The sequence below is a fragment of the Leptinotarsa decemlineata genome, unplaced genomic scaffold (genome assembly GCF_025532065.1).
Source record: "Leptinotarsa decemlineata unplaced genomic scaffold, Ldec_3_MD MMD2_tig00078422_RagTag_RagTag, whole genome shotgun sequence".
NCBI classification, from domain to species: Eukaryota; Metazoa; Arthropoda; class Insecta; order Coleoptera; family Chrysomelidae; genus Leptinotarsa; species Leptinotarsa decemlineata.
In genome coordinates this window covers 1,887,974-1,914,569 of record NW_027412747.1, presented here as the reverse complement: position 1 = coordinate 1,914,569, position 26,596 = coordinate 1,887,974, and the positions used below count along the sequence as shown (strand labels likewise).

The following is a 26,596-nucleotide window of genomic DNA, read 5'->3' as shown; positions in this document are numbered from 1 at the left end:
ACAAAAGAGGTTTGGATGTGTTAAGGATCAAGTTATCCCTTGAAAGAAACGTTCCACTTACGAACACGGGCCCATGTTTTTCGACGAAAGATGAAGATAGGCGTCAAAGAGAAAGAGTCACTCTGCCAAGTCCAGCTGTTGAGCCAGCAGTTCAGCTATTTCCACCATCTTTGATTTCTGCTTGGGTTCGGAATAATGGTAGAGACTGCGCATAGGACCTGAATTGGGCAAATTTATTGCTCTCAAGCACAGTCTGTGAGAGATAATTTTCCTCAACATCCTTGTATTCGAGGTAGACCACTTGAACCTGGTGGGGGTAATGATGGAAATGACACTTTCTCAAAATAGGACAAAACGACAGAGATTGATACTCAAATAGCTCATAGAAAAATAATTCCACCAATTGAAATACCAATTACAGTTGGAGGAACTATAGAAAAACCGCAGTATAGAAATAATCTCCAAGATATAGGTACTATAGAAAATTATACAGGCAGTATTTAGTGGAATGTGTGTTAGAATTGGTTGGTTCAACAATGACAACAATGAAGGATAAAAATTCTTTCGAAGTTGATGAAGCAGATGTTCTAAGAGTGATAAAAAACGGAATAAATAATACAACTATTCAACATCCGATAACTTGAAGGAAGGATTAGAATTTTGTTGATGAATTTATCTGCCATCCAGGTGTTCGAAGTTTGAGTGGCAAAGCCTGAAGTGATGCTAATGACAGGTTCTGGTCCAATGAGCAATGAGCAGCATCCTCCTCTGCGAGGGAGTCAGCAGCCTCATTGCTTTCCAGACCAGTATGGCCAGGAATTCAGACCAGAGACAATTTATTGAGTTTTCTAATTGAGGAGAATGGTTTTCAGCAATTTTCCACCACTTCAGACGTTGCTCAGTAGGAGCCAAGAGCTTTCAATGCCACTCGACTGTCCGAAAATATTTTGAATAACTTGTGCATGAGGTTGGATTCTATCAATTTCTTCGCACAAAATTCAATAACATGAATTGTCGCTTGAAATACAGTCGTATAGGTCTCTAGGCAAGTTGATATCTCTGTCCTGGATCTGCGACTGAAAACACCTGCACCACAAACTGAAGGTGTTTTCGATTCATCTGTGAACCAACAACTATCTGCTCTCAATATTTCCTTCCATTGGAGGATTCAGTCCTCTCTACTCGAGAACTGTACTGTTTAGTCTATATGCAGTCCATCTAGCGTAAATTTATCCAATTTTTTTATTGATTCGGCCGTTACTTGATGAAGATCCATAGTAATTTCAAAAACTACACCTAACGATTTGATCTACACAAACTCCACAAAGTTTGTGGAGATCAAATCGTCAGGTGTTGTTTTTGAAATCATCCAATTTTCTCCTCTTTGTGAAGGAGGGGTTGATAGATATCTGCTCCCTCTGGCACCAAGTGTGAACAATTTCTATCATACTTCAAAGGATATTACAAGATACCGTTCCCGACGTGGACCTTGACGAGATGACTTGAGCTTTCAGATCTACTTCTCTTGTGTCGAGGTCATCAAGCATGCTATCCATCAAGAGCGACCACAGAAGGGAAGATATCACCCCACCTTGAGGGCAACCCCTGGTGACCATGAACCTAATGGCCTCATCTTGAAGAGGCGTAGTTGCAGTTCTATTTACCAGCATGACATAGAGCCAGCCAGGGATGATCCTATAGATTTTGGTAGTGCATTGTCAAATGCTTCTTCAATATCGAAAAATAAAGCAAACGTAATCTCCTTGTTGTCCAGAGATTGGAAAATTCAATGCTAAATCTGTCGATTTGCCGGTCTGATATGCATACTGGTGGTTATTGAGGGGGGCTGCATGTAAAGCCTCCTTCCTGATGTGACGGTCCAGTATCATCTCAACTCCTTTCAAAAGGAAGGATGTAAGGCTGATTGGTCGTACCGATTTGGGTTGTATGTCTTTTCAACACACTGCAGGTATATATACCACCCTTGATGCTTCCCAAATGTGTGATATACCGGGTGACTCGGAATCAATTCACCCCCCTATATCTTCGTTGTTATTTCACATGGATGCTTCATATGAGGTTCTTCGATTTGGTGTTATGAATGTTTGATAGCAAGTATCAAACAAAATATAACACTTTCGGTTTGACCAGAAGCGCATCCAATTTTCATATTTCAAAAAAGATTGAACAATACTGTGTGAGTAACATTAATTCATGGCCAAACTTTTTACACAATAAGTTTTATGCAGTTGGTTAGAAACTCCAATACATATTAAAATACAAAACATGAAAAAATCTTCATATTTTCGTTTCCTATTTATTTTTTATGGAGATAATTTTTATGCTATACCTACATTTGTATTGAACCTTTCAACTTCATGTTAGTTGGCTATGGAATTAAATTTGTTGAACTGAGGAGCATCCACGCAAACGTAAACAAATAAATTTTCGCCACAAAATGAGATGAATATTGCATCATGTAACCTCGATCATCTCTATGAAATCTCATGCCCAAATTCAACCAAAAGTACATGAATCAGGTTGAAATCAGGAATGTCAACCAAAGAGCAACAAATCCGTAAACCATTAATTTCCGAGTAGTAGCAACTATTTTGCAATATTGGTATCACAGTTCAGGACAGAACGAACTAATCATGATGGGAAATGTGTTATTGTAAGAGAAGATACGGAGATCACTGTTCCAGCAAAAGTTGATCCAAATATATCATTGAAGCAGATCGAATATTAGGCCGAGGTTAGAAGAAGGATTGTATATTGTAACTGGGTTATATGAAAAGAAGCAGAAAATCCAAATTCCCATTACAATATTCCATACAGTGATGAATCACGCTTTACAAACAATGGTCATTTCAAAGAAATAATGTATATTGTTATTCACAAGAAAATCTGCATGTGTTCAGAGAAGGAAGACACCAGGAAAGATTCGGAGTCAATGTTTGACTAGGAATTTTTGAAACCAGAATAGTGGGACCAATCATTTTTGATGGAGCTTCACCAGGTGAACGGTACCTACAAATTTTACCAAAATTTTATTGAAGACATTCCCTTATCAACACGTCGTGTTATGTATTTTCAACAAGATGGAGCATCTTCACATAATTCGAACGTATTCCGAGGGCATCTTACTAGAACCTTCAACGACAAATGGATTGGTACTCATGATCCAGTTCGTTGGCCACCAAGGCCACCAGACCTCACGCCAATGGATTTTTTTGTTTGGGTTCACTTGAAGAATAGAGTTTGTGCTCATTGAAGACCTGAAAATCGCGAGGAACTTGAAGACAGGGTAAGAAGCGCCATCAACTAAATTACTTCGCCTCAACTAGTGAATGTTATGCGGGCATGCTCCGAAAATACAAAAATGCATTGACGTTAAAAAGCAACATTTTGAATAATTAGATCAAATGAATCTGCCATGAGTTTTTAATTTCTTTTGAATTGAGATACAAAACTATACATGTTCCAAATGTCTACTATTTTGTAGAAAAATTATCGAAATAAATATTATGTTGCGTTCTATTATGCAGTTTTAAAAATTATACCAAGCCTATAGAAAAAATTCTATATGATAGCCAATTGAGATGAAGTTGAAAGATTCAATACAAATGTAGGTATAGCATAAAAATTATCTTCATAAAAAATAAATAGGAAACAAAAATATGAAGATTTTTTCATGTTTTGTATTTCAATATGTATTGGAGTTTCTAACCAACTTTAAAAATTCCTAAGATAGCATTTAAACGAAATGAGTGTATTGATGTTGAAAAATGGAAAAAAACTAAAATTGTAAAAATAGTTAGTCTGCATAAAACTCATTGTGTAAAAAGTTCGGCCATAAATTATTGTTACTTACATGATATTGTTCAATCTTCCATAGCATATTTCCATGAAAATGTTCCATTACGAGGGGAATACAAAAAGTATTTTTTTAAATGAAATACCAATCATATCGGAAGATTGTGAATTGGAAGTATGATTGAACATATCATTGGGAAGGTGATTCTATACCAAGTCGTAATTGAAAAAAAACAGAATACATATTCTCCATTTGAAATATGAAAATACGATGCGTTTCCGGTCAAATTGGAGGTGTCATATTTGATAGTGAATTGTACATTCATAACATCAAATTGAAGTACCAAATTTGAACATCCATATAAAACGAAGATACAGGGGTGTGAATTGGTTCCGTGTCACATGGTATAGTTCCACGCTAGACTAGCTCTATACAATTTTATGAGAATGGCTGAACTTATTTTCAGTCCGTTTTAAAGAAGAGCTTCAAATCACCAGGAGATTTGAAGTACTAGCGTTTAGCAACCTCAAAGAGGGGAGGTCTGTTGTTAACAAGAGTCAGACTATCAGGAAAGTGATTTTCTATTGAAAGCTCTAACGTTTCTTTTCTAGAGGTCGTGATTGTTCCATCGGGTCGTTTCATCGACCCGATTTTAGCAGTCGGCTCTTTAGAGAGAATCTTGTGAGTTCTTGTGCTGCAAAGTAAATCAGAGATACTCTCAGAGAACTTGCTTTTCTGATTTCCTTGTTGTATGCCGATAAAGTAATTTTATGAAGTTCCCAGTTACCTGACTCTTTATCTCGATTAAAAATCAAAGAACTTCTTTTCTTCATTCTTCAAGTCTTTTGTTTTACCAGTTCAATTGGAAAATTTCGGTACCCTAACTATGGTGTCACTATATGTTGAACCTGAACCTATGATTTCAAAACAAGAATGGATTCAGTTTTTCAATAACATTCGGCAGTGAAGTTGACAACTCATTCTGCAATAATATCTTGAAATCCCTAGAAGAAATCAACTTAATATATCTGAACAACGAAGAACCAACCTTAGTGTCATATCTGAATCAGAGAAGTGCAATAGGTATCATATTACATTCAACGGAAAAATTTTAGCTGGAATACAGGTACGGACCCCCATGGATCCTCGATAGAGGATCTTGGAAAAAAATACTTCAGAATATGGAACCTCCGCAAAGCAGACTGACAAAATATACAAACAAAAGTAACGATTTTGAACAAGAAGAAGGATAGGAGATGAATCACTAAAAGTGGATAAACGAAATGAACGAAGCTGCAGAAAAATATATTCCTAAATACGCTGACACAGATAAATCAGAGAAGAAAACTGGCATGAGAGAAACGAAAATAAATGTTTATCAAACACAGAAATGAACCGTGTATTGAAAACCTCAGAAACTACAGAAATTGAGATGCGATGGTGAAAAAAAAATAACAAAACAAAGCGAAATCAGAAATGATAATATGAAAGAAATATGAAACAAAGTTCATAGGTTCAAAAACAGAAACTAAAGTGACAGAATCAGTCCAGTCATCACCCGTAGACGATCGTAGATACCAACAATCGAAACATCGTGGACTAACGTGGCTCGGAATCTCTTAACTTCGTATTTTTATTTTCTTTTTTCATTTCTTTATTTTTATTTAATTTTTGTTCAATTGTTCTATTTTTACTTGTATTTCATTTCAGCTTTTTGCTTGATATATTTTTATTTTCAGCTATTCATAGGTGTCTTCTATGACATTTCATCACTATCAAACCATTAGGGGCCGTCTGTTCTGAATGTCTATCATGAACCACATATTTTTACATCATCCAAATTAGGTATAAGTTTAGGTATTTTGGACTTTGAACCAGGTGGTATGATACTTTTCACCAAAAATGGAAAGTCTGAATGTAAATCATGCAATTCGATCGGGTAGTGCACATCTTCTTGAAGGATGTATCGTTGAAGATTATTATCTGGAATACTATCGATATCTAGCTGACTCATTTCATCGGAGGTTAACCAAGTGAACCCAGATTCGTTGCTTGTGAGTACATGATGAAGGTTTTTCGAGATTATAATTCAGAAGAAACTGATGAATTGCAATGTGCTGTCTCTCCAAACAGTGACTAACACCACCGCGTATACCATTTTGGAAAAAATATACCATATTTATATCAATCGATAATTCTAACTCGATGTCTGTATACTTCAACATAGCATCCAAAGAAAGACCTGGAGATGTGAAATAATAAGCAGGGTACAATTTATATGTACTCAAACTCCTATTTCGGGAAATTTCAACATATCGCACCGTAAGAGAACTGATTTCTGATTTCAAATGTTTGTCAGTATATTCACGGAAACCATGATAATCTTATATTGTTCAAACCTGCTTCACTTCATCATAATTCTCATCAGAAACGTGTCTTTTATTCAGTTTGTCATAAAAATTCATTTTCTATGGGATACTCCAATAATTCAATTTATCTGATGAATCGATGAAGCTGTACAGAAAAACTACCTTTATGCCTCATAAGATAAAATTCGTCATTTTCTGAAAAATATCTTGTCGTTTCCATTAAGCGTCTTTCATTTAAATCATCGCCTTACTCTTGAAGAGATACAGCCATAAATTTCAAACTATTCCAATTCTGTGTTCAAGAGTATATGACGTGCTCATAGCTCAAGGCCGTTTAGGCCCTTGAAGATTATATGACGTGTTCATAGCTCAAGATCGCCTGACGTCATTCAAGGTCGAAGTCGAGTGGTGGAAGAGGTTCGTCATTAACACTACTGTTTTTAGGCTATGTGCTAACTTATACAATTTAAGAAGAAAAAGTAATATTACGATATTTTTCATAATACCTCATCTTAAAACCCAACCATTTCAACAATTGAATGAAATATTTGCCTTCAATCAAATATATAATGATTATTGAAAATTAACCCTTTATGTGTTGGTGGCTTCTAATCTGGCCACTTAGTTTGTATACAAACGTGAATATCGATCCCTTTTTTATCGGCCATACACAATTTAAATATCTTCCTCTGAACGTTTGGTGTGCTCATAGCGAGCCACATGTACCACAGGCGTAGTGAAAGTGGGATTTAGTGACAAGTGGCAACTTGACTAGCCACCAAACCTCTATTCCTTGGTAGTGAATGTCGGTAAAACGTGTTGTGCTCTAGAGTTTTACTAATTTTTGAGGAAGTTTTCAAGAATCTTGTCAATGTAAGTATTATTATATTCTCAAATAGAGTTAGATTTCATATTATAATGCATAAATCAATAAAATAATTTACGGCTTGGATGATATAAGAGTTAAAAGTAGTTGGAGTATGATATAACCTAAAATAAATTTTATTATACTGTTACTGAAAAGTAACATGCAGTGTTTGGAGTTGTTCTCAATGCAATAGAGATTTTGAGAAATATATTGAGGATAGCATTACGTGTCTAATCATGAAAAAAAAAACAGTTTGAATGTTAAAATTATTGTTATACATAAACTGAAAAATCAATTACATTTTTGTTCTATTTTATAGAATGGAGCGGTACCGTTTGGTTGATTTGGAAACACTGGACACCGAAGAGTTATACGATTTATTGATGGCATATCGGAGGAACAAGCCGTCGACTCTGATGTTGGGGGCGATAGTGATGCAGACGATCAGCTAGTTCATGAAGAGCGCCCACAAAAGGTCATAAGAAGTAGAGCCTCAGGGTCAAATAAAGAATTGAAAATTTTTGATGACTTTGGCTCTGATGATTCTGTAAACGATCCGGATTATATTCCCGAGGACTCAGAAAACACACCATTATCTATAGTACGACGTCGACTCATATACCAGAGATATTCTACTGATATAGACAGTGACAGTGAAATAGAGGACTCTCACAATAATGGTCGTACTGATGAATCCAACAATCAACCATTGACTAATAAACCGTTTAGTATGCAATGGAGTAAAAATGCACACGCGCCAACAAAATATGAAAATTATTCATTCAATGAAAATTTCGGCGATAATGGTGACTTATACGAAAAATCGCCCTCTGAAATATTTCTGAATTTCATGTCAGAAGATATCATCCAGAGGATTGTAAACGAGTCACACATTTACGCACAGCAACGTGGAGTTACATTCGACACTACAAGTGAAGAAATGAAAGCCTTTTTGGATTTTTGATAATCATGGGATTTCATAATTTACCGAGCATTCGACTTTACTGGTCAACTGATCAAAATATGCGTGTTTCCAGAATAGCCAATACCATTTCTCTAAAGCGTTTTTTAACAATTTTACGGTATCTACATATCAATAACAATGAAAATGCTCCAAAAAAAGGTGATCCCAATTTCGATAAACTTTATAAACTCAAACCTATGGTGACTCACCTCAACCAGAAATTCAAAGAAATGTTTTCTCCGGCTCGTCAACTCTCCATCGATGAAAGCATGGTGGGCTTCAAAGGACGTTCGTCACTGAAGCAGTACATGCCTATGAAGCCCACCAAGCGTGGATTCAAAATTTGGGTAATGGCCTGCGCTAAATCAGGCTACATGCTTTCTTTCAAAATTTATGAAGGAAAGGGTTCAGAGGACATCGAGGGCACGTTGGGCGAACGGACTGTTCTAACACTGGCTGAAGATTATTTGAATAAGGGCTACTGCCTTTTTTTCGACAATTTTTTTTCGACGTTCAACTTGCTGAAAAAACTCATAGAAAAAGATACCTTTGCTTGTGGAACATTCCGTTCTAATCGAAAGTATTACCCTAGAGAACTTTTGGCTGATGAAAAATCCATGAAATTAGGAGACAGTGACTTTGCTATGAGTGTAGACTCTGATTTATCTGTGTCGAAATGGCGTGATAGGGGAAAAAAGTCAGTCGTAATTATAAGCTCGTTTCATGATCCATCTGTTTCCAAAGAAGTTCTACGAACTAATAGAATTGGCATGAGAGAAAATGTGAAATGCCCTCATTCCATAGCAGAATATAATGCTTTCATGGGTGGGGTAGATCTTTTTGACCAACTCCATTCCTGCTATTCAATTTCCTGGAAATCTCGTCGCTGGTGGTTGAAGATATTTTTTTATCTAATAGATGCAGTCATTGTAAATTCCTTTATTGTGTACAAAACTTCCATGATTGGAAAGGGCAAGAAACCGATATCTCATCTTCAGTTCAGGTCGCGGCTGGCAAACGAGCTTATTTCGAATTACTTCGGTAGAAAACGAATAGGAACACCAGTAGTGATAAATAAAAACAAACTGAAGAAAGTGGATGGGAGGGCAGTTTCGGTGGAAACTCGTCAAAGAACTACCAATGTTGGAGCCCACATACCAATTCAAGGACCAAAATATCGACGATGTGCGTTTTGCAGTACGAAAAAACAAGTGAAACGCTCAAGATTAGTATGCGAAGCCTGTAATGTGGCATTATGTCAAAGTTGTTTTCAACCTTTTCATAAATAAAATAATTAGATTTTAGTTTTTTTACGATATAAATAAAACCTCTTTTCCAACTTGCTCTGTACTTTTTTCAAACTGCTTGTTATTATATATTTTTATTATGTGGCTACCATAATAGCCACCAAATAAAGTGACATATTCAGAGTACCAGATGTTTGGTGGCTAGTATTTGTGACACCTAAAATAAAAAAACCAATGACACTTTTAAAGCATAAGTTGCTAGAATCCTTCACTTTGTTATGTTTCAATATAACTTGCCCAAAATAATCAATTTTTCTTTGAAAAATAAAGTTGCCCTATAAAGGGTTTTTCTGCAGATATACAGAAAATTTGAATTCTGAATCCAAATTACTGTGATATATTTGAATATTTTTTCATGTTTTCCCAGAAATCCTGAAAAGTATGAATGAAATAATTCGTTCATCTTATTAGAAAGGACGTATTTTCTTCACATCACGTAAGTTCATCACATGATCGAAGAAATATCGGAGTAACTAGTAACTTTGATGGGATGTTGATGTTTCCCCCGACTCCAGTGGAACAAGCAGGATTCCTGTTCAGTTTTTTCCATCCATTTGAAAGACAGTTGGTTTTGGAACACGTTGGAAAAAATATCGACAGAAAATGTACTTGCATAACAGAATTATTATTGTGAACAATAATACGATGTTTAATTAACAAAAAAACGAATTTTTATTAATTTCATCTGTAAGAAAAATATCAACACTCAAATGGGAGTCAATACTGAATATTTCATCATGATGGTTCTGCAAAAACTTATAGAAACGTAAGTGACATTGAATCGTGAGATTACACAACTGACCGGCAACCGTAAGTAGGTGAGACTTTCAGATTCGTTATGTATAACTGTTGTTTATACGAGGTGTATAATACACCTTATGTAATTCTTGAAAATTCACATGCGATCAAACGATCAATTACTGAATAAAAATATTTTTATCCAATTAGCACAAATTGATTTCATACATGAAACGAAGTCGCCAAATCGTGTAAGTTATACCTTTCATAATTCAAAATAGCTGGATAGGGTTCACTGACTTGTGAGTTTTTGGATTTGTCACCGCGCGGCATAGCAGAATAAATAATGCATTCGAGAAATAAAAAAATACATTTACATAAAATAACGTCGCAAAATCTGGTTATTGAGTGTCTTGATATAGATCAAGGAGTCATTAATCGGACATAGCACTGAAGAATGTGGCATAGACACTTGATGATTTTGATAGTTTTCTTGTAAACACAAGATCTATCAACTGAAATCACAAATGTGCGGCTGGCTCCTGCTGGTGGCTCAGTGCATTTGTATTTCTTTCTTCTAGTAACCAAGTGTTGCCCATCATTACACTTGGCTGCACCATACTGATGATGGACAAAAAGCCCGAAACACTTGTCTATGGTTTGACACTTTATTGAGTGCTATGTCCGATTAATGACTCCTTTATTGGAATCAAGACACTCGATAACCTTTTTATTTGCATAATTTCCTGGATCCGGATATCACGCAGGTGGCTATAGCTGCCTCCGTGGTGATTTTGATAGTTGTCTTCTAAACACAAGATCTATTAACTGAAACCGGTCTGTCGATGGTCGTCCCGATAATTAAACTACCGAACTTATTGTACCTACCAGCTTCCACATTTGGAAAAATATTCAGCAACAGAAAATTATTAAATTACATCGTCATTCAGTAAATTACCCGAATTCTTGAATCTATTCATTCCTGAAAATTCTCAAAGATTGAGTTGCATGATGTTCAATGATGACTATGACGTGTCACATTCAGACGAGGAAATCGTCTGAACTCATTGAATTCATGTCCATCTGCTGAAAGATGGTTTGCAGATGTGAAATTGTTCTTTCCATTCAAAAAACTACTTCTATACTTTTTAATTCTTTCAGAAAAAGTTCTCTCCGTTTAGCTTACATAAAGTTTTGGGCAAGAGCCATAAGTCAACGTTTATACTCCTGATCTATCCGACACTGAATCTGAATCTATCCGACACTGAACTTTTGTCTTTATTGTTTTTAATGAATTTACTCAAACTATAATGCATTTTGTAGGCCACATACAACCATTCCTTTTTGAAAAACGAGAGATATTATTGGTGGGTTAACCAAATGATGAAAATATTCTATAGCGGACTCTATCTTTTTTTAAATTTTGGTAGACCTGGTCCATGGCTTGCTTTTGTAGTTTTCTCGGAAAGAATAGAGTCTTTATCATCTACTTCGTAACTGATGTTGAGAGCTATTTGTTTGATGAAACTCAGCTCTCTCACTGAAAATTAATTTTTGACAATGGAACATTCAATAGTCTGTGGAGCATGCTGATAGGGGTGCAGAATGCAGCTACTACATGCTGATAGGGGTGTGTGAAGAAATTATGTATGATAATGTCTGTATAATATGGTGTGTGGAAAATTGCAAAATCATGTTTATCATCAATTTATGCTCATAGTGAAGTCGAGGTTATTCATCCAACTATCTAATTCCCTTTCAGTGATTTTCCACAAACCATGTTATACAGACATTGTCATACATAATTCCTCCACACAGCAAGAGTCTGCATTCAATAGTATTCGTATGCTCCACATACTATCGAATATTCTAATGTCGGAAATTCACTTTCAGAGAGCTGAGTTTCATCAAACAAATCGCTGTCAACAACCATTAGGTAGCATTATCGACTTCATTCTTTCCAAAAAACTTTTAAAACAAGCCATAGGCCAGGTCTACCCAAAATCAAGAAACGATAGCAGCCGCTATCATATTCAAGGGAACCCACTAATTATATCGCTCTTTTTTTTAATGGAATGCTTTAATGTGGCTTACAGAATGACCAATAGTTTGAGTATCATTATTATAAATAATAGAGACAAACTTCAGTGTCGAATAGATCAGGAGTATATAAGTTGACAAGTGGCTCTTGCCCAAAACTTCATATTGGCCAAACGGGAAGAACTTTTTCACAAAGAATTAAAGATCACTGTAGAATTTTTTTAATTTTTAAATGAAAAGACCAATTTTACATTTGCATACGATCTTTCAGCAGACACATGAGTTTAGTTATGACTATGAAGTGTTACATTTAGAAGTTCGAAACTCAATTTTTCAAAAGCTTAGGAATAAATAGATTGAGAATTCAGGTGATTACCTGAATGACCAAATAGAATTGAATAACTTCTCGTCACTGAATATTTTGTCGAATGTGGAAACTGGTACATAAGCTCGGGTACTTTCATTCATTACATGTTTATTCAAATGAGGTTGCACATATTCCCTTCTATTCTCATGTTGAGATTTATTGATTCATTCCCAAACTGAGGTACACATCTAACAATAATTGGCTTGGAGAAACACATGTACTTGTTATTGTAATTTCGGTATTTCTAATCATGAAAACATATAAAGGTGAAGCATTGAATACGTAGATTTTAGTTAGCCTCGCCTGGAGAAGCTATTGAATAGCGAAACACGTGTTGCGTTTATGTCAAACTGTTCAGTAAAAATCTCACAAGTGTTTCTTGAATATGTTATGGAATTCCGTTGGTATCGGCCATCATCGGGTGTCAATCCGATAACGTAAGTAAAATCGAAATATATTTTTCTTTCGAGTTTCGTCCGCCATCGTTTTGTTTTATTTTATCTGTTACGCTATAGATATTATTTTTGATTTTCGTTCTACTCCGGAAAAAAGATTTGGGTTCTTTAGAAATCACGAATGAGATGCTCTACGGATATGATAAATAATTTCCTGAACTCATCCATAATTGGAAGTATTTTGGAGCAAGCAGAAAACGACGGTGTGCACACCAGAAACTTCAGTGTGAAGAATGTCAGAGCATTGTCAGAGCATACAGATCAAAATCATAGTCCGAATTTTGATACTATTCCACAAAAAAACAACATTTGGGTCCATTTTGAGTGAATTCGTCTCCTGAAAGTCTTAACTTTTGCAATATCAGTTAAATCATTTTTTATAACTTCGGTATCACTCAAAAAGATGGCATTTGGAGGAGAACTTTTATCTGATTATATAAGAGCTCACTACTTCCAACAAAAATATATAGATGTATTCCAAAGTTATCTAAAATATTTTATTTTTGTTACTTCAGCACCTCACCCTACAGTCCAGGTCAGAATTATTAGTAGGTACACATATTCATTTGGAGTTTTTGTCACTATAGTCTCAAATATGATTCCTCCAAATGTAATTAAGAAATATCCTGCTTAATAGAAGAAATAATGTTTTTTTTTTTTAATTTGTTAAAATCCGTTTTTTCCGTTGGGATCTACTTATCCCTAGAAACGATAACCCTCAGAAGTCAAAATTTGTCTAAGCTGAAGATTAACGAGGTCTCATCTTTGACAGTGTATCTCCAGCACGTTTGTCAAACAAATATGTTGTTATGAATTGTTGATGAAATTCAATCAGTAAATAGGTAGGGTTACATTTTTTTCTGTTGAAAATTTATGGAATATATTGATATCTCTTTTATTCATTTATTGTGAAACGCTACAAATTTTAAAAAAACAACACTTCATCACCACGTGTGTAAATCAAAATGAAGCCACAGATTTGTTGATAACCAAACTATGTGATTTTTGGAAATGAAATTTATGAAACATATAGCACAGAATAAACACATTATCACCTAGTGAGTAGGTGACTCGAAATGTGATTCTGTAGGATTCTCAGAGATTTATACCCGCATCCTCAAAAACCATTTTCTTTCAGTATAGCTCACAACAAAAGTTAACACGAATCTACCCAACAAAATCTGACCAAATGAAATGAAACTCTTTGTCAATAAACAGCTTCGATGTTTAATATATTAGCAATCTAATATAGCCTGCTACTCACGTAAATTTTCCTCAACACAGATTCGTCGGGTCTGTAAATAAGCGATTTGGGGTTCCTAGGTGGATTGGGTTCTGGAACATTTGCAGATATTGTTGTCAAGCAATACTGAATAGGAAACGGCGATTGGACGGAGAGGCATTCTTCAAATTGGCCAAACTGAAATATACTTCCTGTCAATAAACCAGTGACGGATTTGGCAGTAGAATCCCTCACTGAAACAAAAAAAAACTGAAAATTATTTTCATGGAACTGAAAAAAATATTGTGGGGCTCGCTAATTGAAAATGAAAACTACAAATGATAATGGCTATCAGATGATAGCTAATTACAATATAATCGCATTTGAGAACTAATATTAACTGCTCGTGTCAAGAGCGCATATTCGACTTCTGAAGAAAATTCCTAGAAAAAATCTTTTTGGCCGTCACTCCCCAATCTTCATACAAAAAATTGTGGAAAACTTCCAAAGGAACAACGGAGCAACTGAATTCAAAATACACTCACAAAGATGTGAAAATCATGCGTAAAAGTTACTTTCAGACTCAAACAAAAAAATACTTTTGAAACAATTACTTTCATATGAAGTATGAATTAAACGAGAATCATTTTCTACTGTTCAGTTTGTAGGTACTCCAGACATTTTCTATGGAATTGAATCAGACAATGATATATCTGAATGATCATAAGATGGTTACACAACATAATATACAAAAGAGTCACGATATAAAACTCCACCACAATGACAGTGTAGCGTTTATGAAAACCTACTGTAGGTACTTTTTATAAAATTTTTATAATACCAACAGTGATCTCAGATGATTTGTAAATTACATCTTTTGACTCGCTAAGATTTGAACGTCTCATTTTTCTATTACTTATTGAGAGTTCTAGCTCTTCTCGAATGTCTTATTCATTTTCCCAACACACATATAATCATTAGTTTCCGATACAGATTGTTCAATTTTCCATTTCAATACGACCGTATCAATCGGATCCCTTTTGAGGTGAAATTTCTGTATTCGTTAAACCGAAAGTCACGAATGAGGTGTTGCAGAAATTATTCGGGAAAATTATCCAAAATAGACTTGCACCGTAGGTGATTCTTGATCATGAGAACGGCAAGGAGAAACAATATGAGGACCAATTTCCGAAGACAACACCGAGGACCAAATCAATGACAGTCCGTCATAGAGCGCTCACACTCACTCCTAACCTTAATTTTTTGTCATACCTTCCACCCCGATCAAAGACCATACATCTCCAACGCAAAGATTTTTCTTCGAGAGAATTAATAACCGCGGGGTTTCTCTTCGTGGCTTCACCCCGACCATTCACCTACCAATCGAGATATTACTCCCGCCGTTCGAGGCCTACTCGACCTGATATCTCGAGTATTACGACTTATACATATCCTAGTGTTTTGTTTACATCGGAAAACAGGAAGAATTACAAACGTTGATTGCAATATTTATGACCTTCTATTGTTACCGCATCGTCTGGCAATCTTGCAATGAGACTCTTCAACCACTAAGATGATTCTCTATATAAAAAATCGAGGATGATGATGAAAGGCTGCGGGTTTATTGTCCTGTACTCTATTGTATTTTTTATAATGAATTATAGTTTCCAAATGAATGATTCTTGAGTTTTTTTCGAAATTGCTGAATGTATCATTGTGAGATATTGAACAAATTAACTGATTAATTGAAGCGAATGTTGTATAATCAGATTCATACCTTTCAACAAAATTTTCAAAATTTAGACATTGAACTCCGCCCTAATTAACCAATAAATCTAAATGTGACTAGATCACCAATAACTGAAACCAATCAAATATTGATAACAAGAATTATACTGTTATCTATTCAAAATACCAGAGCACTCATTTTCATTATCCATTATAAACTATTTTTACTACCTAGATTCTTTGGAAACCATCATTTTCAAATAAACCCCATGATCGTACCCTCTAGCTATCGAGCAACCGATAGTAGAAATTCAAGATCTAATAATAATTCTCAGTTAAGACAATTACAACTGCAATTCGAACTTTTCGAACAGAAATGTTTGCAGTACAATCACTCATAGTCGATTGAAAAAAAATATACAGGGCGTTCGTTCCAACGAAAACTTGACCGCCCCTGTCAGAAACGGACGTTTGATCGAAAACTTCAATGAATACATCAATTTTTATTTCTAGGGAAATTAATCCCGATATGGAAATCACACTTGAAACTTCACCCCCTGCGGTCAGCAACTACAACCCCTATTTTTTTCAAAGGCAGGGGGGGTCGAGTGATACATCATTTGAAAGGTCTTTTGTCCCTCTATTACTTTTGTAATTTCATTTGAAATTAATTCATTCGTTATTGATAAATTGAATGTTGAACGTTTGCAACAATTTCTATTCTTCCTTCAGTAGAATAGACCATGTTGAAACACAGTGAACAAGGATGACTGAATAATAATTCGTGAAGAATTGACAATGACCAACTATCTACTTTTTGTTCTGCGACAACTAGATTCAACAAAATCTACCAGTGAAGAAAAACTAACAGTGTCGTCCATTTCAAAACGTTGAAGTAAAAATACGAATTGCCAAAGTGAGATCGTCATCCGAATATTTATACAGGGCTATTCAAATTCGTTTCTGTACATGGGGATCTCGTAAACGATAAGAGATAGAATGTCGTTGAATGTTGGCAAAGTTGCGTATTTTAGGGACCTATTCAATGATGTAGATAAATCGAGTATAGCTCTTTTGGTTCTGGAGATATACAGGAAAAACAAAAAAAACCCAAATTATTTTTTTCCTATATCTTCTTTATTCGCAGACATATTGAAAATCTGTCAACATTTTGCTATTGGCACTTGATGTGGGCTCTCAGAATAAATCCATGAATAAATTTCACTAGTTCGGACTTCCATTGTCTACTATATAAAATGATTTGAAATCCCTGAAACAACTAAAAAAGAAGAATTGAAAATGATTAGCTGAAAATAACAATTATATTAACCAAAATAAACCTGAAATGAAATAATAGTGAAATAAAATACAAGTAAAAAGAGAACAATTGAATAAATAAAAATGAAGAAATGAAAAAAGGAAATAAAAATAAAAAATAAAAAGTGGAGAGATTCCAAGTCACGTTAGTTCACCAGTGAAATTTATCATGAAACATTGTCAATCACCTTCAAAAAAATCCATGAATCTTTTATACAGGGTGTCATCTGACTTGGGGCACCCCCATCTTTGAATTTTTAAATACGGACCTGTATTTTTTGTTGTAGTTTTTGGATCGTAGACGTTCACTTCATACTGAGAAATAAAATTCAATTTTATATTTCGGGATATTTCGGTAATATTCGATTATAATTGTGTGAATTATTCCGTTTTAAATTACGGCCCTGAAAATTGGTTGACTGAGTTGAATAAGAACATAATAGCAACTTTCACGTATCCCTATGTATCGTAGAGTTTTTCGAGAGTTTTTTTTTCATTTTCAGGTACCTATTCATATTTTTTCCATTGCCCTGAGCGTTTTCTACAATGAACTTCGAATAAGAAAACCTTTCATGATTATTTGAAACATATCTACATCATATTTGTTTCAATAAGCAGAAAAAGAAATGATAGCAATAATAATATCCGAAACAAACACTATAATTATGATGAAAATTGAAATGAAGTAAGTAATTTATATACCCAAAAAAATTATTGGCGCAATAAATGTTCGAATTGGAGTCCTTTCATTTCGAGACATTTTTAAACACGGTTTTTCATATTATGTATTGCCCTTAATACACTTATTATCTGCATTGTTGCGAAATCATTTAAAATCCTCAATCTTGAGTCTTCCACATTTTCTATCTCTCTGCCAGCGTAAATCCTATTTTTCAATGTCCCCCATAGAAAATAGTCCGAAATAGTAAGATCTGGTGATCTTGCAGACCATCTTATTGTCCCATTATTTGTCAAAATGGAAGGACTCCTATTCGAACATTTATTGCACAATAATTTTTTTGTGTATATAAATTACTTACTTCATTTCAATTTTCATCATAATTATAGTGTTTGTTTCGGATATTATTATTGCTATCATTTTTTCTCTGCTCATCAAAACACATATAATATGATATATATTTTTGTTGTAGATATGTTTCAGATAATCATAAAAGGTTTTCTTATTCGAAGTTCATTGTAAAAAAAATATGAATAGGTACCTAAAAATAAAAAAAAACTCTCGAAAAACTCTACGGTCTCTAGGGAGACGAGAAAGTTGCTATTGTGTTTTTATTCAACTCAGTCAGTCAATTTCCAGGGCCGTAATTTAAAAGGTAATAATTCACACAATCATAATCGAATATTACCGAAAAATCCCGAAATAAAAAATTGAATTCAATTTCTTAGTATGGAGTGAACGTCTACGATCCAAAAACTACAACAAAAAATAGAGGTCCGAATTCAGAAATTCAAAGATGGGGGTGGCCCAAGTCAGATGACATCCTGTATAAAAGATTCATGGATATATTCTGAGAGCCCACATCATGTGCCAATAGCAAAATGTGGACAAATTTTCAATATGTCTGCGAGTAAAGAATATATAGGCAAAAATATAATTTGGGATTTTTTCTTTTTCCTGTTTATCTCCAGAACCAAAAGAGCTATATTCGATTTTTTCACAACATTGAATAGGTATCTAAAATACGCAACTTTTCCATAATTTAACCGATACTCTATCTCTTATCGTTTACGAGATCCCCATGTACAGAAACAAATTTGAATAGCCCTGATTTTGAGAAATTTTTTTTTAGATCGACTCCCTAATCTGTGAATGAACCATTCCGGACAGGTATTGGAAATGTTATTGTCTCAGTGCACAGTATCGGACGGAAGGAGGAAACATTGTCGGCTCTGATTTATGAATTTTTGAAAAGTGGATTCTCAAACCTTCTGTAGTTTTGAATTTCTCATTACAAGATTGACAAAACGTGTATTTCATACTTGCATAGTGTTCAATTGTAGAAGATAGCTCATCTGTGAAGGGTTTCTTCGTTTGGTTATGTTTCTTGATCTGCACATTATAACTGCATATTGTTTTTCTGTCCTCCATCCAATATTCAACACATTTCTTCAATGGTTTTGACGTCATCAGTGAATCTCTCACAAAAGTTGTATGCTGTTTCTGACTATTTCTGACTATCAACAGAAAAATGGAAAAAAACGGACTCAGGAATTGAAGGAAAATTGATTTCTAACGAAGTGCAAAGAACTTGATAAGTGAGATTATAAGTTGTAATATTCCATTTTTCCACTCTTCATTTTATATTGTTTGTGACAAAATCTGAACACAAAGAAACCCTATTGCCAATTATAACTTGTAGATTGTAACATAGAAATCATTTAAAAAAAATTATTTGATATTTTCACAGATCTGGGATTATTCAGAGCAGTCTTTTTACAATAGTACTACAGATGAATAATAATCAGAATGCTGACACCTATTCCATAGAAGTCCATATTGTTTATTTTCATTCTTATTACGGTTCCGTATGCAAATAGACGTCGAATAGTACTCTTCTTCTTCGTTCAAGTCATAGAATTCATTTTCATAGTGTAGTTTTATTCAGTCATATAATTCATCCTCATAGTGTAGGTAACTTAGAGTGAGAAGTGAGGTACAGACAGAAATATCTACTTTTATGAATTGAAGGGGTTATATTTTTAGGAGTGATTAATTTTTTTTTAATTTTTTGGGAAAGAAAGTTTTTGGCTTTCTACTACTCCATCTGATATAAAAAAAAGGGATGAGAGAATTTCCAAAGAAAGGAAGGAAGTAATCAATTTGAAACTCTATACATGAATGTGTAGATCATGCAAAGAAATAACTTTCAGACACAAACTGCTTTTAGTAATGATATACTCAGAATCGATGAGCTTTGTGTATATGTCTGGAAGGACTGATGTAACAAATCGAAAAATTGTTTGGACGATACCGATTCTGTTTGTGAACAGTTTTGAAAGGGTATTTTCTGTTCTTACAAAACACTCAGTGGTGATTTCAATAAATTTTGTGGAAATCATCCGAATAACTTCTAATTCTTGAGGTAATTGTAGTTCAGAAGAGGATTATATAAAATCATATTTTGAGTTTGTTAATTGTAACTAACAGAAGGGTCATTAGGATTTTTTGAAACAGTTATTTTTGTATTGTAGTTCTACCAGGCAAAATCGTCAAAAACTGAGAAAAAGCATAAACATCGTGAGATCACAAAAGCATAAATACCATAGGATCATGGAAAATTATAAAATCGTAAGAAGCATACGATCATGAAAAGTATGAGAACCGCTAGTAGCATAAAAACAGGAATGAACTGGATACATGAAAATCATCTTGGACATGTCTGGCTGCACTGTAAAAAGTATATCTGAGGTAACTTTTGTTGGAGACTGCCGGAATCCTGGATCTCAAGAATCAGAGAAGTCTAATTGGATGAGTGTATAACAAGGGCTTTGAATTCCCTCAATGGTTTCTGGAAATAGTGCATCAAACCCCAGGGTAACACCCTTCACTTAGTTATATTTTTTATTAAGTCCATTATTGGAAGAAGTTCAGAACATTGACACTGATTCATTTATACAGTATTTTTGTTAATAAATTCATCTCAAGGTTGGGGATGCAAGTCCTTATTAAAATTCTCAAGTGGATAGTACTTCATGTTTTATTGGTGTGCTTGCAGTGTCTTTTATCCCGGCATAACAAAGTTGGTCCACAGTGACAAGTGTTGAAAAGGGGTACAGTATTTCTAGAAACTCCTGTAGATGGCGTCCAAATGGAAGCTCTCATTTTGGTACATTGAATTTCTATCAAAAATCTAGAACCGACCTGCGTAAGTTCCAACTGGGCACATGTAACGCTATCTTGCTCTCGATCAAGGAACAAGTGAAGTAACGTTAAAAAATCAGGGAGACTAGCGAAGCCTCCATATCGATCAGAAATTCTTGTTTACCCACTTGTTTATTACATTCGCTGTCACATTTCCTGGTGGAAACTATTTTTGTTTCAAGAAAAACATGCCATTTGATTAATTATTGGCTTGTATTAGTGGAGATACCCTTCATATCAGTTTAATTTTATTTTTCAGGAAGTATCGAACATAAATTCAGCTCACATTAACCAGACATGTATCAGTCTTCTCGATGTGCATTTCACCAGCCAAGTGAACGTCATGTATAAATGAACTAACTGTATCACATTTGTCACGAATATCGGAAACAGGATTGCTTCTTTCTTGAAAATATGTTAGTGAATATTTTTATGTTTTGAATCCAATTCAAGAAGTATACTTTTCAAATTCATTCAATTGAAGACTAGAATTGAAATCAAAACTTTTGCAAGTTGAATGTTCAACCGAAATAACTTTAGAAATATTTTTGAATGCCAGACAATACAATTTTCATGATCGTCTCCAGGACTTGACTATATATAAAACCAAATATCGAAAACACACACACAATATCCCAACAAAGGAAGCAAGGTCTAGCTTCAAATCAACTTTCTTCATCTTACAACAGATCATTGTTACACGAGGTGGGTATAAATAAAAAGTAACAGACTAACTCATGAACGGCAGGTTTTTCCCGGTTTTCCTGCAGCTGTGAAAGCAAATGCGCCACTGGAATCAATAAAGTCGCCTCGGAGCGCCAATTAATTTTTTGTTGTTTTATAATTTCATGATTTGTATTTTGGAAGTGTTATCGAAATATTAGTATTTCCGTTTTGATGAACTTAATTAAACCACGCAAAATTTTTGGTATCTAATTACAAAATCACAAAATTTTTGTCAAACACTGTAGTTGTTTCCTTTGAAATCCAACCGCTGACGGCATCATCAGATAGCTACAGGGCTATATCGATCGTGAAAAGTGTGGCTCTCAAATTGTCTTACAAGACTAGATACGTGAGAAATATCACATCTTACTTCAAAATGGAAACTTTTGACGAGATGTATCTCAACACAACCTCATCAGCACTCACTGAAAATTCACTGTAGAATTCCGAATGACCACATTTCAGAAATAGATAATTGATGAATCATCTATAAGCTGTGGTCGTTTTACGTCTTAGTGGCCAGGGAATTCGGCAAACACCAACACCAGTTTCTCAATCAATCCATTTGTAGATCTCTAGAGAAAATTCGCCGAGAAAAACTCTCTTGAATTCAATTCATATCACAACTACTCTCAAAAATAGATGAAGAAAACTGAAAAATGGAAATGAATTGCAAGAACTATATATCCTCAAATTATCGCACATTTCAGTATCAGTGGAGCTTTTCCTGATTCTCTCTCCACATCTCAAGGAATTACCGAACCTTTGGTGGATTTTTTTTCCGAAAATCGAAGTAGAAAATTTTTATATCCTCTATGCTTTCGATTGGATCACAAATTTGTATTTTTTTCTGCTTTCATGTTTCAATGAAGGAAAACAATCGTCAATAGCGATATAGATTACCGAAATTAGATGTTGCTTTCAATTTTCCCAAAAAAATCATTAAAATGATGATCATTATGGAACGTTTGCTTAAGTAATAGAAACTACGTTTCAACAATAGTTAGGTCTCTGAATAATTATTAACAAAATAGTTCTGTGAAATTGATCATACTTTCTTTTAAACATAAATATATGTTTCAACTCACTTTTATAAGCCCACAAACTCATATTTTTCAAGTGTTCGGTGTACAACTTGAAGTGATCCTGACAGAGAATATTATCCGTATCCACATGTCCCACAGGTAAATCAGGAAACAAATCCATATCTCCATGTCGCAACTCACCAATATTTGCGGCAACTACTTTTAGCGCACAGCACAACGCGAAAAAAATCCTCGTGAACATTTGACGATCGAGAACCGAAGCGTAAGTGAAATGACTATCACCGTGAGTTACTGAAAGTGTTATACAAAGCTGTTCTTTACATCGAATGTTGTAATTTCGTCCTTCAGATTACAAAATCTCTTCCGACCATAACCGAACCAGTATCATTCATTACCTAATGATTGCAGAAATGAGGAAGATTGTAGTTGTGAAATATTGACACTAATTTTCGAATAATTTATTCATATGTAGGGATGCTCTGGGCTTTGTCATTCACATCTCATATTATGTATTTTGATGTTCACAACCGACATCACCCATATCACATAATGATTTCAATGTACCTTTTTCAATTTATACTTGAGACTAGTTATGAAAAATTCGTAAGACAAGTGTCTCCCAGAGGGGTGCGTGTGCGAATGTAGCGATTTATATTGGATTTGAATCGCTGAAGATTAAATCCATTTGGAAAAACGTTCTCACATAAACGCAGTTCTCCAAATGGAAGAGTTCCTTGACAGTGAAGTTCGAGGTGTACTTAGTTGAACCTCAAAACGATGAGCAGCCACAGTCCGTCGCGTATTTTTGATATGTATCGCTCTTGGTGGAATCAAATGTGCCAAGTCACTTGATCAACTCCAGTGGAAGTATCTGGAGAAGATAGACAAATCTCCAATCTTTTTTCGATTTTCCAGGCTATCCAGGTTGTACGTGATGTTCACGTCTCCAATCAGGTGGATGGCTCTTGTTGGGGTTTATCCTCTTGAATTCGAACTCCAATTATTCTAAACAAGAAAAACTCTAGTGTTTGCTGTCTGTATTTAATGTTCACTTCCTTAGATTATTACGAAACAACCGTCGTGGACTGTATGATATTTTACTCTGCTTGAATCGCACAAAAAGTTATTATTAACACAACTTCAAATATCTAAAACCCAACATGTGGCAAGGGCCAGAAATCTACCTAGATACATAAGGGTGATGCAGTTGTTCAATAACGAAAAAAAACATTCGCCTACAAATACAAGACAGTAAATGTTGCCAGATCTTGAAAGTCTACACAAAATATAAAAAGTTATGATATTCTGAACAGCTCTTTCTGGATGGAATCCAGAAACTTCAGGGTATGTTTGGAGGCAGAGCTTCATACCTCAGAACAATACTCCAAAGAAGGTCTGATCTAACCTTTATAAAGCATCAAAATTTGCTGAGGTGTGTATAGTTCTCTGGTTCGGAACAGTGTTTCAAGCTTTTGAGAAGCAGCCTTTGCAATTCCAGCGACATGATCATTCCAAGACATATTGGTGTCCATTTTAACCTCCAACAAACTTATCGAAGCAGAAAGCTGAATTGTCTGACCTGACATTATTATATCCGGTTCGGAGTCATTTATCTTTTTGGAGAAAACCGATGCCTGGGCTTCCGTGGCACTGAATTGAATCTGGTTACTTTCATCATCCTAATTTGAAATCACTTCTAGATCCTCATCAAGATATTCAACCTCCTGCTGCCGGTGAAGATGTGAAAGCTGAATTGTCTGACCTGACATTATTATATCCGGTTCGGAGTCATTTATCTTTTTGGAGAAAACCGATGCCTGGGCTTCCGTGGCACTGAATTGAATCTGGTTACTTTCATCCTAATTTGAAATCACTTCTAGATCCTCATCAAGATATTCAACCTCCTGCTGCCGGTGAAGATGTGCATCCGCAGCCGATATCATGGGATCCAAATGTTATTGTGATGCACTGTTTGGAGCCTTTGGTGTAGTAATGAATATTACTGGAGTTTTTTCCCTACAACAAATCGTTATTTTTAACACCTCGACATGTGTTTCGATCACCAAGGGATCCTCTTCATAGAGGAAGATTAAACTCAGTTAAAAACTCCAGTAATATCCAAATGTAATGACAAGACAAGTGTGCTCTTGTCAGCGAAGCAATATATTGGATTTTTGCCTTTTTCCAATAAGCCGTTGATTCACAATAAAAAGAGGGTTGGAGGCAATATGGATCCCTGGGAAACACCAGCGCTGATGGTGAAAGTATTCAAAAGAAATCCATCGGCGGCCACTTGTAGAGGACGTTTTTTCAGGAATCTGGAGAGCCATACACAGAAATGATCCGACAAGACATAGCATCGAAGTTTGGCCAGCAAACCCTCCTGTCACACACGGTCAAAGGCCTTAGAAATATCAAGCGCAACAGCTCTTGAATCTCCATGTTTCTCGAATACGTTATTCCAAATATGGGTGTCTAAAGAACAAAGTGCTGTGTTTACTAGCATGGAAGGGACTTTTTATAAGTGCGAGAATTGCAGACAACTTATGGGCGGGGAATCTGTTATCTCAACGGGTATAGCGTGTGCCAATTGGCGCGAATTGACTCGGGCGATCAAGGATCTCACTGCACTAGTGGAAGTTTTGCAGAAATAAATCAAGAAAATCAAGGAGAATGAATACTCTGATAATGCTGAAATCTTCATAACTGAAATTTCGGAAAGACAACGAAAAGAAAAAAATATAATTACATTTAAACTGAAGGATGGTGACCAAGACTCCGATATGAAAAATGCCAAAGATATAATTGGAGCTATTGCCCCGTCAGTGGATACTGAAGATATCAAAACATCCAGGATTGGAAGAAGAAGTGTTCAGCCACAACCTCTGAAAGTAATTCTGAATAGACCAGAAGACGTCTAGGTGGTATTGAAAAATAAACATAAACTAAAACATTACAAATTCAATGTTCAGATTAGTACCGATAAGACAATTCTTCGACGTGAATATTTAAAAAAGGTTCTCTTGCAATTTAATGAACGAAAATAAAATGGCGAGGATAACATATACATCAAATATGTTTATGGCGTTTTCTTCTATCAGGAAACAAAAAACTGAATATAACATTCGGTCACGTGAATATTCGTTCTCTGAATAATTGTTTTGGTGATTTCAAAGACTCTATAAATAATAACAAAATTTCAATAATTGGAGTCACGGAAACATGGCTCGCTCCAGAATATCCAGATAAATTTGTTACTATTCCTAACTTCAACTTGATACGTATGGACCGTGATGGTAGAGGTGGTGGAGTCTGTTTTTTCATCAAATCACTGTATAAATACAAATGATACTACTCTTCTATTTCGGCAAATGGTCTAGAGCAGTTATGGATTATAGTCAATGTAAAAAAGGAAAAGTAGCCTGTGGAGTTGTTTATCGACCACCACGAACAAATGTAGAGGACTGCATGCAGGAGTTAGGTGATGTAGGTACTGGAACGAGTATATTTGTAAAAATATGTGTGGTGATATTGATATTAATTTGTTAAACTGTGACTCTCGCGACACTCAACTATTCACTGCCCTAGTTTTTTGTTTCGATATGCATCAAATTGTAGAAAATTCTACTCGAATAACAACAACTTCTGAATCTCTGATTGATGTCATTTGCATTAGTAAGGAAGTAATGGTAAGAAATTTTAATACACTTGATATGAATGGTGTAACTGATCACCTGTTGGTATTTTGC

At 35.0% G+C, this 26,596-nt stretch overlaps 1 protein-coding gene across 1 annotated transcript in view; it reads right to left on the bottom strand.

The window, feature by feature from the left end:
* LOC111512179 (nose resistant to fluoxetine protein 6) overlaps nt 1-23,156 on the bottom strand; it is a 147,417-nt gene extending 124,261 nt beyond the window's left edge. Inside the window, exons 1-2 of the mRNA XM_074185987.1 lie at nt 22,890-23,156; nt 14,190-14,401 (exon numbers count right to left, since the gene is read on the bottom strand). Of these exons, the coding sequence (XP_074042088.1) occupies nt 14,190-14,401; nt 22,890-23,088 (411 nt within the window). The 5' untranslated portion in view covers nt 23,089-23,156. The remainder of the gene's footprint in view (nt 1-14,189; nt 14,402-22,889) is intronic.
* Nucleotides 23,157-26,596: the final 3,440 nt, after the last annotated feature.